Below are 16,332 nucleotides of genomic sequence, written 5' to 3' on the forward strand. Positions count from 1 at the left end.
TTGGTGCCCCCCCTGCAGCTACTGAGAGTAGACTTGTGTAACTTCTGTGCTTTCCATGTAGTTGTAAATGCATGAAAACATAAGCAGATTACTCTATTGATGTGTAACGATACAAGATACAAGCTGAAACATGGTGTGGAGCGGAAGAAAAACGCTTTGCACTCCCTCTGAGCTTCGGGCGGGCTTGTTTCTAAAGCAGAATCTATATCCTCTGTATTATTCTCTTTAAACTGTCAGTTCTCCATCCCTGTCACAATGAAATTGTTCATATTGTGAGAATTTCAAGGACTGAGGTCTTCTAAATTATTAGAGAGATGAGATTTGTTGTTGGGTCAGGTATCTCTTGGGACAAGTTCTGTTCTTCCTGGCCTTGAGGGACCGTTGAACTTGTTGAACCGTGTGTCCATCTGTAATGATGGAAATGAAATCGCAGCTACTTTTGAGTCTTTTGATGATGACATGGATTTGGTAACGGGAAATTGAGACTGATGATGAGAACTTATCACGAGGAAATTTTTGACTTGGTCCTTGGCTGTGGTTTGAGATGGATTCCACCTTGAACCTTGCCTATCCTTGCTTCACCTTTCTTACCTTTTTTGAGATAAAGGGGTTCTAACACCTGAGATGGAAATGAGTTTGTGTTTGAGCACAATGAAGAAGCCATTTAAATGCAAATATTCTTTCAGTGGAAAATAATTTAAATACAAATCGAAAATCTTGATTTGGGGATAATAATTGCACTTTATCAATGAGACTGAGTGTAACTGCATTACACTTATGTACACTTGTTTTCTTGCAAGGGCAGGGAAGCCCTGGCCCAGGTTTCCCAGAGCAGTGGTGGCTGCCCCATCCCTGGAGGGGTTCCAGGCCAGGTTGGATGGGGCTCGGAGCCCCTGATCCAGTGGGAGGTGTCCCTGCCCATGGCAGGGGTGGGACTGGGTGGGCTTTGAGGTCTCTTCTGGACCAAACTGCTCTATGAAATATTGCAAAGGAGACTGGGATTCAGTTGAAGGATATTGGAATGACTGAAAAGCCAGGAAGGGAAGTCTTGGAAAAACTCAGCGAGGCTGTTAGTCATGTGAGAGACAGCATGGGAAGAATATGCATTAATTGGTTAATGCTTGTGAAGTGCTCAAAAGATGGAAATGGCTATGTAAGTGCTTGGTATTATTATTATGCTGACAATGGCTGTGTAGAAGAGTCGTGGTGCTCAGGGAGCAGTCAAAATTGATTAACAGACCGTTTTGAAAAGGAAAGTTTTGAAGGGAGAAAATTACATCCCTGGAGAAGAGGCTATTCTGGCTGAATATTGGGATAACTGTTACTTCTCCAAGCCGAGGAAACGATTTCAAGTAATGGATGATCTGCACAGGATTCCCAGTTTCATCAGGAATTAAGCAGCTGTGAACTTCTGCGGATAATTCCTGCTCTTAAAGTGGCTAATGAGTGGCTGCTGGTGAGGGATGGAGTTGTTGGGAGCACCAGGAAACCCAGTTTTGGCTTGTTTGTGGTTTGAAGTTCGCGTGGTGTTTGGTTTGAAACCTCACTTGTGAAATCCAGTTTCACCCAAGGGTGGTCAGAAACCCCTGAAATTCCTGGATTATGAATCACAAAAGCGTGGAGACAAATCCACTGGGTTTTGCTGCAGAGATGGGAAAGTTGGTAATGGTTTGTAAGGCACAGAGGAACTTTAAGTGGAATGATTGGAGTGGTGTGATGACCTCTGCACAGGAGGAACTCAAACTGGGATGCATTGAGATGGATCAGAGTACATTGAGTACGATCAGAGGAGTGGAGGCTGTAGAGTGAAAGCCCAGGGTTTATTTAGCCTGGCAAACAGGCCTGGCAGACTTATTCTCTATAAATACATCAAGGCCAGGTAAAAACAAAACAGGGAGGACTGTTTAACAGAGTGTTGGTATGAAAACAAATGGGCATAAACTGGTTGTGAATTAATTTGAGATTGGAAATTACAATAATATTTATAATCATCGAAGCAGTGAGGCTAGAATGCAAATTTCCAGTGTGAAATACAGAACAGAAAAGCTAACATATTTGTAAATGGGATTATGTGGTGTGATTGCCAAGCCTGGAAGGAAAGCAGTGTGTAATAACTAAGGGTTCTTTAGCTTTAACTTTACATTTCTGTGTCTGTATATACACATGAGCACGCGTCCATGTGTGCTTTAGAGCCCAGTTTCTAGTCACTTGCTGTATCTCTGCATGACGCAGACTGATGACTGTAGTAGTGAATATGGAAAATTAACCCAAGAGACTGGAACTGGCAAAGGATGCTCAGAGTTTTCTTGGCTGGAGACCTTGAGTCCAGGCCCAGCTGCTGACCAGCGTGGTTAAACCTCAGGAAACTTAGGAGCTGGACTTGAGCCTTTACCTTCAGTGGTTGTTTTTGCATCTCTTCTAACCGACTTGAGCTGTAACACTTGTCTGAAAGCCTGATCTGTGTCCCCTGTAGGACTGGGAGCACAGTCAGATCATCCTTTCTTAACTGTAATTTTTGCACGTCCTCTATTTCATGAAATCCTGTTTGGTGTGAAAAATGTTCAACCCTCAACACTGGTAATAGTGATCCCAATAGACATTGGTTTAGGTTTCTGCTGGAGAATATCACTATTAAACCATGTACTTGATGCACCCATTAAATCTGTCGGATACAGAGTAAGAGCAGCTCCACTGTGAAACCACATTCCTCATGCACTGAAATGAAGGAGGAATTGTCCAAGGTTGGTCAGTGGCACAGGGAGGAAGTGGTTAACTGGTTAACCAAGGTGCTCAGCTCTGCTCTGAGGACAGGATCATGGGTTTTTTTGCGTTTTTTTGACCTTAACTCTACCTGTGTGTCTTGGTTAGCAGTCTCTGAGGTGTGCTTGCATCAGTACTGCCTTGGAAGGGAAAGAGCAGCAACGGATGTTCAATTTATTGAGTAATGTTGACAGTGGCAATAGATTTAGTGACTTCCGCATTTATCCCAGCAACTTGTGAGAAATGAGAGCCTGGGGTCTTGTCTCCTCCCAGATCTTGGGGGCATTGGAAGAAGTTTTCAGAGGGTTGCACCTCCAACAACTGGACAGCAGAGGAGACCTGGAGGGGACTTGGAACAGTGCAAGCTGAATGAGTGGGGACTGCTTCTTGGCTGGCTGTCTGCTTTGGTTTTGCATCGCTGTCGATGTCTGGTCCAAGGAGCACAGCAGCTGTATGAGCCTATTCCTGTCTGTTTTGCCTGGCAGGGCATGGAGGGTGGGGAAGGGGAGGTCAGAGGCACTGTATGTGTATGCTTTTGCTTCCATGTGCTCGATGGCAGAAATATTGCCTGGTGATGCCATGAATCTCACCCTTCTCACACAGAAACATTCTTCCCATTTCAGCAGGCATTACAAAGCTGAATTGTACTTTTGAGTGGATCTGGCTAATGTACTCTGGAATATTCTGGTTAAGATCTGTTTCAGGTGAGTGGTGAGCTGCCTATTAGACAAAGACAGACCCCATTACTAACTGATTATTTCTACAAATGCTTGTTCATTTATCTGCTCTTTGTATTAATGACTCATCATGGCTCTGACCTTTATTCTGAGTCTTCAATTATTACTATTGAAGAAGCATCTTGTACTTCTGGTCCTGGAGATGGCTAATACTGTGTCATCTAGATAAAATACTTGATTCCAGGCAGATGTATGAGAGTGTCTCTGTTCCTGTGTCTGATGTTAGAGAGAAGAGACCACATCCTGGGTCCTGGAGATCTGTGGAAACACCTGCAGCCTCTGGCTTGGCTTAAAACGTTACTGTAGAGCTCATCTTTTTAGAACCCTGTTGGTAAGAGGCCCTAGGCCAAAATTCAGGTCCCAGTTGTGTGTAAGGCTCATTGCGAAGAGTGCTTGCAATGGTCTGGGGCTGCCACTGCTCTTTCCTTTGCCTCTTGTCTCTTCCTGACCGCTTTCTTTGGCTCTCTGCAACGCCCAGCACTCAGCAGGAACCCCCAAACAATGGGTCTTGCTGAATCCCAAAAGCAGGAATGTTGTGAAGGAAAGGAAAGAAATGAATTATGACTGTCAGTGGAGCCGCACAGGAGAAAGCTGTTTTTCTGCTGTATTGCCAAACTGTTAACTGCTTGTTTAGCATTCAGAGAAATTTCTGTGTGTGTATATAAAACCAAGGTGGCTGTTTTTCTTCCCTCTTTTTGTGTGTGAAGGCTGCCCTGTAATGAAGCTGAGGTTGAGCTGTTGCATGTGTGCCTTTGCTTAGCAACTGTGCCTAGCAACGTCATGGCATCACAGCGAGCCCAGCGCTGGGGACGGAGCCACTGTCTGTCAGGGAGCTGGTTAGAATGGTAATTTGTGACGAGATATACTGGAGAGATACTCTTTTCATCAGGCTTGCAAAGCCTTGTTCTAATTTCTTGACCTTCAGGCTTCCTTGAATACCTACGGCTCGCTTTCTGCTGCTGCCCTGGAAAAATCAGACAGGCTGGGAATTGCCTGGTGGCTGAACCTTTATACAGTGTGCAAGGTTTCAAAACCTTTTTCTTCGGTCTTTCAGCCAAGTCACATCGCCTTGCACTTGGGGTGGGGTGAACGACGTGTGTGGGAGTGATTTCACTGACACAGCCGGTGGACCTTAATTTCAGCTGAAGCCGCTGTGTCTAACACCCTTCTGCTGTAACAAGAGGGGCAAGACCCAAAATATCTAATATAGAATCATAGAACGCTTTTGCTCAGAAGGGACCTGAAAGCCCACGTGTGCCTGTGTCTCTCCAGCGAGCTCGAGATAGTGCAAATAAAATGCAGTGTTTCTAGTTGTCCTGATGAACACAGACTTCTCTAATGTTTTGATACTGCTTATATTAAAAGGAATGCATTACTGGGGATTTTCTGGATGCTTATTAAAATAACTCCAAAGTAATATTCTGATATCTTATTAGTTCTTAGCCCTCCTGCCTCCCCTTCCAGCAGTAAAATAAGAGGGAATGCTTTTCCCTTTTTCCTCACTATGTGCAAGTCTTTACTCCTAAACGCTTGTCCTGCTTTGTAGCTTGCTTTGATTCTGTTTAGATCGCAAGCTTTACAGATGGTAACGTGGGACATAAATCTGCAGGAGTGATTGAGGAAGATGCAGTGTGCATGTGGGGAAAGCCAGTGTGCTGTTGCATTGTCTCTTTGATAACCCAACAGGAGTTCGTGTTGTGATGTTCGCTGCAGAAGTTCTTAGAGCTACGTGACAAGCAGGGCGGTTGTGTCCCTCCTCTGACAGCAAGCTTTGTGCTGATAGAAAAGCCAGTCTGATGGGGGTCTTGAGGACTGCAGACCCTTTGCTTTCCAGGTCACTCAAGGGTAGGGATGGAGCAGGCTGGTCAGGTCAGTGCAGCATGCTCCCCTCTCACTCTCCCTCTGTGAAGGATGGAGGACTCCAGCCCCGAGGGAAGATCTGGCAGCCGCTGCTCTGACCACTGCGCTCACTTGGGTGGTTTGTAGCTTAACCAAATGAGCCGTTGCTTTCCAGCAGCTGAAGTCTCTGGCCTCTCAGCATGTCAGGAGACTGCGGTGCAGCTGCAAGACAGGACATATGTGTGGTGTCATGTTCTTGGGATTTCAAGTCCTGTCCTGTAACGACTTTTTATGTTACTGAAGTTAAAAGCTTCCTTTTTTTCTCTGCTGTGTGTCAGAACTTCTTTGACCTTGCTGTTGGAAGCGTATGGAACCCTTTCAAGGTTCAAACGTGAAATTTAAAACCGAAATATAATAAAGCAGAAAGGATTTTGTTCAAAAGAGAAGGTTGCTCGATGTGGAGGAGGGAATGTATTGGTCGGGTGACAGCTGGCATCCCAACCATGTGGATGAGACAGCGTTCTCACTTTGCTGTGGTATTCTGCCCTGGTGTTGACTTCACGTTTCAGGGAAGATAACGGAACAGAACCTCACTTGTGTGCCCTGAAACATCATTGAACACTGCATTGAACAGGTTGAGTTTGTTATTCTGCAAGTGCTTTCCATTGTTCCTGGATCTATCAACCTCAGCATTCCCAGTGTTACGTTCCTTTGTTTCTATGTTGCTGCTGATTGCTTTTCTAGATAATTTAAAAGACCAGACAAGAGGCTGTTTTCCTTCTCTGCCTTTCACAGAGGCTTTATGAGCTGCAGGTTGAAACCTTATTGTCTCAGGAGGGAGATGGTTAGGAAGAATAAACAGCTCTGAGTCCAGTGTAGGTAGGAGAAAGTGCTGTGGTCTGAATTAACAGGAGGATGAGTCTGAGCCACACATTAAGGAAACAGAGCTATGATGCTTTTGTCCAAGTTTTTCCCTAATCAGAAAAGTGTCATCTCTAAGACAGATTGGAAATGTTACATGATCTCAAAGCATATGTGGCGATGAAGGAGGATGATGCGGTGAGAGCTGGATATTACAGGCTGTAAGGTGGTTTGGTTGGAGCTTTTGCCGGGGACCTCCAGTATCAGCAACGTGAGTGGCAATCCTGATCATCTATGTGATTTAACAACATATTTGTTTTTGGTCGGGAAAGCATGGGAGGCATATTTGTGGAAAAACTAAATACATAATTACAGCATCTTCACTCCACTGTCATCTTTCCTGTTCCTCTTCTCTTTATGCTTGGGAAGCCCTTAGGATTGAGTTGTTATGCGAACGCTGGAACAATGCCGAAGTGTAACAGATCTCTGCAATAACAGCCTGAAAGCCTGGGCAGCACTGAGAGGGACAGAAAGTGATGACAGAGTGGGAGTGAAAGACTATTGGAAGGGAAGGGAAGTAATGTCTCTCTCCAGAGAACTAGAGGTGACTAAGTTGGTTTCAGGAATGATATGTTTGATTTGCAGTATTGCGGTATTGTGCCATCGCACTGAAAACTCACACACTGCTTTTGATTTGAGGTGGGTGCTATAACTCTTTCTGGACTTGGCAGCGGTGGCATGAGCTGGATTCAGAAAAAAATGCATGTGCTTTGCCCTTGTGTTCTTCAGTTTATCGCTTCATGTGTTCAGAGAAAGGCACTGGCTATCCGAGATGTAAATCATCCCCTTGATGGTGATGTACTTGGATCCACTGGCTTTTGATTAAAAGTTATAGTTAATGGAAAGTCTTTGCATTATTTATTACCCAGAAAGCTCTGATATAAGACTGTAGGTTAAGTTAAAACTATGAAAAGGTGCGTACTTAGGGAAACAAGGTTTAGATTTATGAAGTGTGAAGGTACTTTCCCTGTTTGTTCACTTAAATTGTGTGAACGAGGGAGTCAGAGCTTGGCTATGGGTAAACTACTTACTGTTTGTGATCGTCTGTAATGATTTATAAGACTGTTATGTAAGGAAGCATAATTAGCTGCTGATAAATGACTCAAAACAATAAACAGTGGGGAAAGTGAACCTTTTTCCTATTTAGATTGCAGATCAAATGGTATTTCAGAATGGGAGCTCTTAGAGAGATGAGCTGTTCAATACAAGGGGTGTGTTTTCAGCACGTTCTTTTTGGGGATAAGGCTGTGAAAAGCTCTGCGTGAATGAGCTGGCTGTGATTGTTTCACAACCACCCTGGACACCCCCCCCGTTCTGAGGCCTCTTCAGAGCAGCGTTTGTGCATTCCTGCGAGTGTTCAGTCTTGAGGTGTTGGTCCTGCGATGTGGCGTAGAATCATAGAATGCTTAGGGTTGGAAAGGACCTTCACAGGCCGTCCAGTCAAACCCCGTGCAGGAGCAGGGACATCTTTATCTGGGTTGGTTTGCTCGGGGCTCATCTGACCTGGCATGTACCCGGTTGTGTGGGTTGACTGCCTGTTGTGGGGTTTCACGTGTGTCATCCCACAGAGCAAGCCAGGGCGCTTCTGCACAGCATGTGGCAGTTCGAACTGCGTCTCCATCCTCCGGCTCTGCCCAACTCATCGCAGCCCCAGATGTGCTCTCAGAGGATGCTGAAAAACCCGTGTCAGCGTTCTGGTGCCGTTTCTGAGTTGGGATCTGGTGTCTGGGTTTGAAGAACTTTTATCAAATGGCAATGAATGACTCTGGACAGTAATAGGCAAAATGGAGAAGTTACTGATGTATGAGCAGGATTTGGCCCTGGGATATTAGACCAGAATGGAATGTGTGCGTGTGTGCCTGCAGTATGTGGATCTCGGTTTCCTTGGGGAAAGGTGTTTTATGTTCATCTGTTTCATTGAGAAGGCTAGAACAATACAAAATAGAAATGTTTGTGCCCAAGTAACAATAACTGAAGGAAATGACAGCATCAAAACCTACTGCATTTGGGAGAGACAGCCATGCATCACTGACAGCTGATACTGCTGACAGCAAGTCAGGGGGTGTGATTTGATATTTGTTCCCTTTGAATTGTGCAGTGACCATACATCAGCGTCTGCTAAATTAGATTTCCGCTGAGAAGCAAAGTGCATCAACTTATCTTTTAGGAAGCACTTCGGAAATAAATTCCACTTCCCTCTCTCTGAAGTATTGCATCGTTAGATATTAATATGGAGTAAATCAATGTAGTTAAAACACTTCTTGATTTACACCGCCGCGGAACTGATCTGTTAGTTTAAGGAGTTGGAAGTAGAATCGTAGAATGGTTTGGATTGGAAGGGACCTTAAAGATCATCCAGTTCCACCCCCTGCTGTGGGCAGGGACATCCCACTAGATCAGGTTGCTCCAAGCCCCATCCAACCTGGCCTTGAACTCCTCCAGGGATGGGGCAGCCACAACTTCTCTGGACAACCTGTTCCAGTGTCTCGCCACTCTCATTGTGAAGAAATTCCTCCTTATGTCCAGTCTAAATCTGCCCCTCTCCAGTTTATCCCCATTGCCCCTCGTCCTGGCACCACAAGCCTTTGTGAACAGCCCCTCTCCAGCTTTCTTGTCGCCCCTTCAGATACTGGAAGTTCTCCTTGGAGCCTTCTCTTTTCCAGGCTGAACAACCCCAACTTTCTCAGCCTGTCCTCAGATGGAAGTAAGTGGAAGAAATTTTTTTTTTACCCATTTCCTTTGCATTTGTAATGCCAGACGGTGCCTTTGTTTGCTGTTTGGTTGCTGACAACTTGGTGAGGATTTGTAGTGACAGAATTTGAATGTATAAGTTTATTTGAGTTTGTAGAGCTGCTGGAATTCCACCTCAAGGGATGAAACCCAGAGGCTGGGAGGGAGCAGCAGCCGAGGCAGGCTCGCTGCTGTCTGTGGGTGTTGCTGATTTGAAGGCAATAGCAGAATTCTCTTGTTGTGATCATGCTTTGAGTGCTGAGTCTACTCTTCTGTCAGTGTGACCTGGTTTGTTTTGATCGTCATTCAGTGGCCATCGAGGCTGCCAGTTATGAGGCATCAGAGATAAGAGAACCAGTTACTGCTGCCCACCCTGTATTCATCGGAAAGTGAACTGGTTCTGCTCCAGAGCCCGACTGGCCATGTTGCTTTTGTTAAGAGAGGCCCCTCTGAAGCTGGAGTGACTGGCAGGGAAACACATGCTGGTGTGTCTGACCAACTTCAGACGCGCAGGGTAAGTAAACCTCCCGCTGGCTTCTGTCTGCAGTCACACGGCTTCTACTGTCAAAAGACGTCGTGGGCTTTGAGTACAAGGACGTTCTTCCTACCCTCCTCGTGGCAAGCGGCTGATCGATAACCTGGAATGAAGCTAGAGGGGTTTGCGGCGTTTCCGCTGGAGCAAGCGGCAGCCAGAACTGTATCCAGCTGACAGGGAGTTGGTCCAGTCATGTTAAGTTTTCTGGCGTGTGGGTTAACCGTGTATTATCAAATGCCGCAGGCAGCCCGTGTCCGTTAGAAACGCAGCTCTTCTATGAGCATATTGCACAGTAAATATTTCATTGTTTTTCCTTGTGCACGTGAGCCAGCAGTGTTGCTGATGGGCCTCTTTGTGGAGATCGCACAGAACAGAGCAGGTATTGCAAGTGGAGGCTGCTAGAGCTGGCTTTTGAGCTCTGTCATTGAGGAAATCTTTGTCCCCATGGATAAAGATGTTTTTCTGCAAAGCCCCAGGCCCTCCACTAGTGTGAGTTTCCTTGGGTTGTGTTTTTTTTTTTCCTCCGCCATAAATTGTGATCCCTCTGGAAAGGGCTGTGCTTACTGCTCAGAGCCAACTATGATAATGCCTTTGTCCTTGTCTGGAAACTTTATGTGCTACTGCAATAAAATTACACTGATGCATTCATTAAAAAGATAAACTCTCATAACAAACCACTTTCCAGAATTGCAAATAGTGGGTTGCATTGGCAAAGCACAAGTCAGAATTAGCTCCATTCTCAGACTGGTCCTCTCCGTCACAGAACAGGACGTGTGCCCACGAATGCATATCCACTGATGAGTTTCAGGTTGGTGTTACGCCTTCAGAAAGTGTAAGTCCATGAATAATAGTATCGGGAGCTGGAATATCTACGCAAATATTTACAGTGCCGTGCTAAGCCTTTTCGTAGGTGAGGTCTAATCCCTTAGCATTGTGTATTTACTGTTTGAGTCGAGTGGCAGATTGGGAGGAACCGGTCTGGAAGTGGGGGTGATTCCTCTGACACGAAGGCTGATGGTTCATCTACAGAAAGTGTAAGGCAGTCCCTGGGCACAGTTTGTGCCATCCCTGCTGCCGTGTCTTGTGGTGCCCTCGGAGCTGGGATAAAGGGCAAGGCAGGATCCGTGTGGGAAGCTGCTGCATTCCTACTACCTGTAAGGCATGCGAAGGTGTCTTGTGTTCAGCTTTGGGTTGGAGAGAACCCACCAGAAGTTTTGGAAGGATGCTGTCCTCTATCGAATGTGAATTCGCTTGGAGTTTTGTAGCACAGAGCATTGTCCTTTCATACCTTTCTCCTTATTCATGCTCCTGGGCCAGAGGGATAAAGAGAATTGGTTTTGCAAGTCTTCAGAGGAGAAACAGCTTTTTCTTGTCATGTACTTTAGATTTTAGATAAGGTTTTGTCAGTCAAGCCTGAGCTGAACTAACTCAAACTTAAAAGCAAATTATAGAGGCTGCATAAATTCTCTTGGGCTTCCTGGGTATCTTTCCCATGCCTGCTGACTTTCTCCAGCAGTGTCTGACGTAAATGAAGTTCCCTACTATTACAGTTGATGAAGAATAGATTGCTTTCCAGTTTGTCAGCTTTTGGAAAACTAATTTCTATTTGCAATAAGCAATTTTGTTAGCTGTGTCCAAATCACATCTTGGTCAAAGCCATGAATGTGCAAATATTTCAGTAGATTGATTTGAATTGTCATAAAACTGTGTCCTGTTTTTCTATTATTTGTTTGGTTTTCATCAGGTTTAAGATTATGTATGTTCTTCTGGCCTTTGTTTGCTCTTTGCTTTAATCGCCAATTATGCAGGGACAGCATGAAATCATATTGATCTTAAAGCCTGTTGCCTTCCATGTGACCTTGGAAGCATTTGAAATGTGGTGTCGCTGACCTTGAATTTGTTTTCCCAACTCTATGCAGCATCAGTAGCTTTTATACAATCAGGAGATGGAGAGAAACGAGCCTCTTTAGTTTCCTTAGATTGTTCTGATGACAGTTACTTACAATTAAATAAGGAATGTGCAGTAGAGATGGATTCAGTAACCCCCCCATCACCTATTGAGTGCTGGGCTGGTTGAAGAAAAGAGGATGTGATTGAATTTGAGAGCCCTGAAGCTTATGGATCCTCGGCAGTTTCTGTGTTACCACTCTGACAAAGGGCACGTTCCCAGTGCTGTGCAACCTTCTGGCATGGAGCTAAGAGACGCTTTCAGTGAGCTCTGCAAAGAAGTGGAAGTGAAGTGGAGGAGGGAGGTGGGTTTCACTCTTGTGCATTTTATGTATTAACAAAATGCACCGAGAGAGGCAGATGCCAGGTGCTAGAGATGCAAAGCGCTTCGTTCTGCCCTTGGTAAGGAGGTGTGTGCCTGGCTCAGCTTCGCTCCCCGGAGGATGATGGGGCTGTCCTGGCTCTCATTGATTCAATAAACACGATGCAAAGAGATTCCATGGGTAGTAAATACGATTGACCATTTTAGAGTCATAAAGGTGTGAACTTCTGCCTTGCAGAGAGAGGGTTCCACTAAGCGTTTTTGCACCAAAGTAGGTCAATCTAATTATAATTGGCTTTAATGAGTGCTACTTTGCAGTTCTTTACCTGTAGCTGGTGGGCGCTCAGCAGTACAAATGCCGTGGCTGCCTTTGAAAAAAGCAATGAGAAATCAAAGCAGTAATTTCTAATCTAATTCATTTCAGCTTGAAAGCCTTGGTTATTGACATGAATGGGGGTAAACAATCCATCAGTATGAAAAGCCAGGGCAGGTGCAGGCGGTGGAGATCAGCAGCTCTGCTGGGCATAGGATAAAGGTGAAATTCTGCTTCTGGTCTCAACAGTTGTCGTGCAAACTGTCTGGAATTTGGCTTTGTTGTAGAGGAGTTAATCCATTAAAGCCAGGAGGAGGTTTTTTTTGAGTGAATTTGTCTTTGTGCCTCAAAAGACATTTGGGTAAACTAGCAGTGATGAGGGAGGAAAACACCAAGGAGAATTTGTCGTTTACGCTGTTCCCAAAACATGTTTATGTTCCTGTTTCCCCAGAGAAAAGAAAATCTCATGTATCCAGGAATTGTACATCATGGCAGTTCATCTTTATCTTTGGGGTGGAGTATTCACGGATACCACTGTGGGGAAGGAAAATGGATGTGCTGGAGGTGTTAGGTATTTAGCTGGCGGGTCCAGGGCTGAGCTTCTCTTTCCAGATACAACTCTGCAGCAGCTCCTTAAGAATACTGATGGGAAGACATTTGCTGGGTGTTCCGCCTGCGTGATGAGAACAAACCTTTCTCTAGGTGAGAGAAAACAGGGAAGGCTGGTTCTAGCCAACCACTCCTTCCCTGTGTTCCCCTGTCGGTTCTAACTAAGGGTGTCTGGTTTTGCCGCGTGGCCGGTCTTGGCTCCGGGCCACACTACCTATTGCTCTGCAGTGATATCGTAACCAATTTGTGGTGCACAGCCCAGAGACCCAAGTGGGAACACATCTTTTCCTTACGGCAGTCTGCATTGAAAGGTCCTCTGCAAGAAGGCTCTTCTCCCTGCAAGGAGGTGGTTTCACGCTGGCAGGCGATGTTTACCTAAAGACTGCATAGAGAAAAAAGAACCATAGAATAGTTTGGGTTGGAAGGGACCTTAAATATCATCTTGTTCCATGCCCCCCTGCCATGGGCAGGGACACCTCCCACTGGCTCAGGCTCCCCAAGGCCCATCCAACCTGGCCTTGAACCCCTCCAGGGATGGGGCAGCCACAATTTCCCTGGGCAACCTGGGCCAGGGCCTCACCACTCTCATGGTAAAGAAATTCCTCCTTCTGTCTAATCTAAATCTGCCTCCCTCCAATTTATACCCATTCCCCCTTGTCCTATCCCCACAAGACTTTATGAACAGCCCCTCTCCAGCTTTCTTGTAGCCCCTTCAGGTACTGGAAGGTCACTATAAGGTCTCCTTGTAGCCTTCTCCCGGCTGAACAACCCCAACTCTCTCAGCCTGTCCTTGGAGGGAAGGTGCTCCAGTCATCAGATCATCCTTGTAGCCCTCTCTGGACCCAACAGCTCCATCTCCTTCTTATGCTGAGGATTCCAGAATGTGGCTATGGAAGCTGCAGCAATCGGGGTTTTCTTTAATTTTTCTTCCAAATAACTATTCAAGAGTGGTTTGTTTGTTAAAGCCTTTGAACTGTGCTCTGCTCTTTCTGCATTCAGTTCCTGATGGTTTAGCCATTCACTTTCCATGCAGTGCTGTCCAGACAGACTACAGTGACTCAGTTCTTCATGATGTATTATTTCCGTTACTGCCCTTGGCTTTTCAAGGTGACGGGTGGTCTGTCTGTCGTTGTCTGCGCAGTTGAGCCTTGATCTTCTCTCTCTTACTTGAGTGTAACCAAAGGTACAAGAGACGGTTGGCTTTGGCCTTGTCATTGTGCTGCTTTGTGGCCTCTGAGCCCCTCCTGCTTGAGGCACCCCGTGTGACCAGGAGCTCTTGAAATGTGTTAAATCACCGAAGGCACAGGGTGTGATGAATATGTTGTGAGCTGTGGCAGGATGTGATCCAGCTGCTCTTGACCCATTGTGTTTACAGCCGAGGGAGCAGTGCTCAAGGCATGGGCATCTGGGGTCCGGGCTCCTGCAGGGTGCACAAAGACACATCTGGAGATCTTGCCTTTATCCGTTCTCTGTGTCCATGAACTCAGATGAAATTTAGTTGTAAGAATGCAATGTGATTTGTTTTGATGCGTATCCTGCACCATTTGATTTGTGCTTTTCTCTCTTTTCTCTCGCCAGCCCAGAACTGCAGTCACATTTTGCAGGGCCCAAACGGGACAATACAAAGTCCAGGCTTCCCCTATGGATATCCAAATTATGCAAACTGCACGTGGACAATCACTGCTGAGGAGCAGAACAGGATACAGCTCGTTTTCCAGTCTTTTGCGTTAGAGGAAGATTTTGATGTGTTGTCTGTCTACGATGGACTGCCGCAGCAGGGGAATCTGAGAACCAGGTACAGCGTTCATATCAGCGACGGTTATAAACGTGTTCCCATTTCTGCCACTGGGATTCAATCTGGGTTGGAGGTTTATGCTGCAATAAAGTGGGAATGCTTCTTCATGAGCAGTTCTTCCAGTTGTTTTGATTTCTTATCTCTGATAAGGTTTGAAATGTTTGTCTGAATGCCTGACAGTAATGATTTATCAAGAGTCATTCTAGGCATCCAGCGAAGTTAATTAGAAAATGGAGCAAGGGGAAAGCAGAGCTAATGTGCAGAGGAGCTTCCCTCCATCCAAAAGGGACTCTCTTGAGTGGGAGTGTGGATAATGGGTTTCACTTATGGCTCTGCCCGGTGCTTTGTGGGTGCGTTTGGGTAATTCCCTGACTTGCAGTCTGCTCCTCAGCTGGACAGGAGTGATATTCCCTCACATCTAACCAAGCAGTTGGATCTTTAAGGGTAAGGAGTTATCGAGTTATTGCTCCAGTTATTAGCTATGAAGTTATTAGTTCAGTATGAAGACTCTCCATGGATTCTGATCCCTGAGACTTTCGGGTACCATCCTGGTATTAATAATAAGTGAAACGAAAGGTTGACTTTGCAAAAACAATGGATTGCTGTAACAGCAAGTGTTCTATGACATGTCGGGCATCAGCATTTGAAGGAGTCACAATCTCTGACCTCCACATCGGAGGCGCAGGTGAAATCAGTTTGGTGACTTTTGATGTGACTGCTCTTGTCTAATGCAGTGTCCGATTGCAGCTGAAATCTGATAGTAATATATTTAAGAAGTAGTGGAAACAGTGGCAGTGTCCGGTGTTAGAATCCCAAGTCAGAACACTGTAGTTGAGGACAGACCTGGAAATTAATTTGACTTCAGACTACTTAAGGACAGATCCACTGACCTCAGTGTTTTGTCTGATCCAACTGGACAATCTGAGTTAAGGAAACACTGGTGAAAATCAGGGTTTTTTTTTTTTATGTAGATGATTTCAGTTATGCAAATAATTATATCTTCATCTTGCAACTGTGCTTGAGAATAGTCTTAATTATGGGACTTCATCATTTAATCAGAAGGTAGCACAATGCTGTACTTCGGTTATTATGTAAAAGATGCCTCCATCTGGTATAAAATCCTGCTCGGGAGTTTTTGTATGGTGAGCAGTCAGTGCTGCTCTTGCCCCAAGAAGCCCCCTGGAAAACTGCTCGTTAGCAGTGCCGGATGCTTCTGTTTGCCCTCTGGATGTCAGCAGGAGGTTCTGCTGAAGGACCAACATCCATGAGTGAATTCAGAAGTAGGGTCATGGTGGAGTAAATTAGTGAGACGTTGGATGAGTTGCATCCAGGTATTGCTCTGAGCTACTTGTGTGACATGAGTACAGGTGGAACTAGCTGCAAGGGCTTTGTCCTACAGCCAACCACTAGGACAAAGCTCTGAGCTGTGGATTGGATGCTGTCCTGATAATTTTTAGCCCTGCATTGAGAGAAGGTGAGGAGACAAATGAGGACCTCCCTCTGCGTCCCTGGTGAACTTCATGTGCAACTTGGGTAGATAAAGGAGAGTTGTAGGATGAAACTGGGAGTCCAAAGTGATGCAAGAACGTTTTATCTCTGATGAGATGTGGTGTTCCAGAAATGGTGTGTATTTAGTCCAGTGCAGGACAGGGAAACGGGGGGAAAAAAATGGTGTTATGGGGAGGCTTCCTAGAGGTCTGAAAACACCTACAGAAATACATGACATGTTGACTCTTGCCTTCTTCGCCTGGGTGTTTCTACATTAGGGCCTGCAAAACCTGGAACTTGCTGCTTTGTGCTGTTTGATGTCTCACTGCTTTGTTC

The 16,332-nt window shown here is 45.5% G+C and overlaps 1 protein-coding gene across 3 annotated transcripts in view; it reads left to right on the forward strand.

Moving 5' to 3' along the window:
• Window positions 1-16,332, forward strand: part of CSMD2 (CUB and Sushi multiple domains 2) — a 295,469-nt gene that overhangs the window by 12,657 nt on the left and 266,480 nt on the right. For all 3 annotated transcript variants that reach the window (XM_054086316.1, XM_054086315.1, XM_054086317.1), the window contains one exon: window positions 14,292-14,508. In XM_054086316.1, coding sequence (XP_053942291.1) covers window positions 14,292-14,508 — 217 coding nt within the window. The remainder of the gene's footprint in view (window positions 1-14,291; window positions 14,509-16,332) is intronic.

This window comes from Cuculus canorus, chromosome 22 (genome assembly GCF_017976375.1).
Source record: "Cuculus canorus isolate bCucCan1 chromosome 22, bCucCan1.pri, whole genome shotgun sequence".
Classification (NCBI taxonomy): domain Eukaryota; kingdom Metazoa; phylum Chordata; class Aves; order Cuculiformes; family Cuculidae; genus Cuculus; species Cuculus canorus.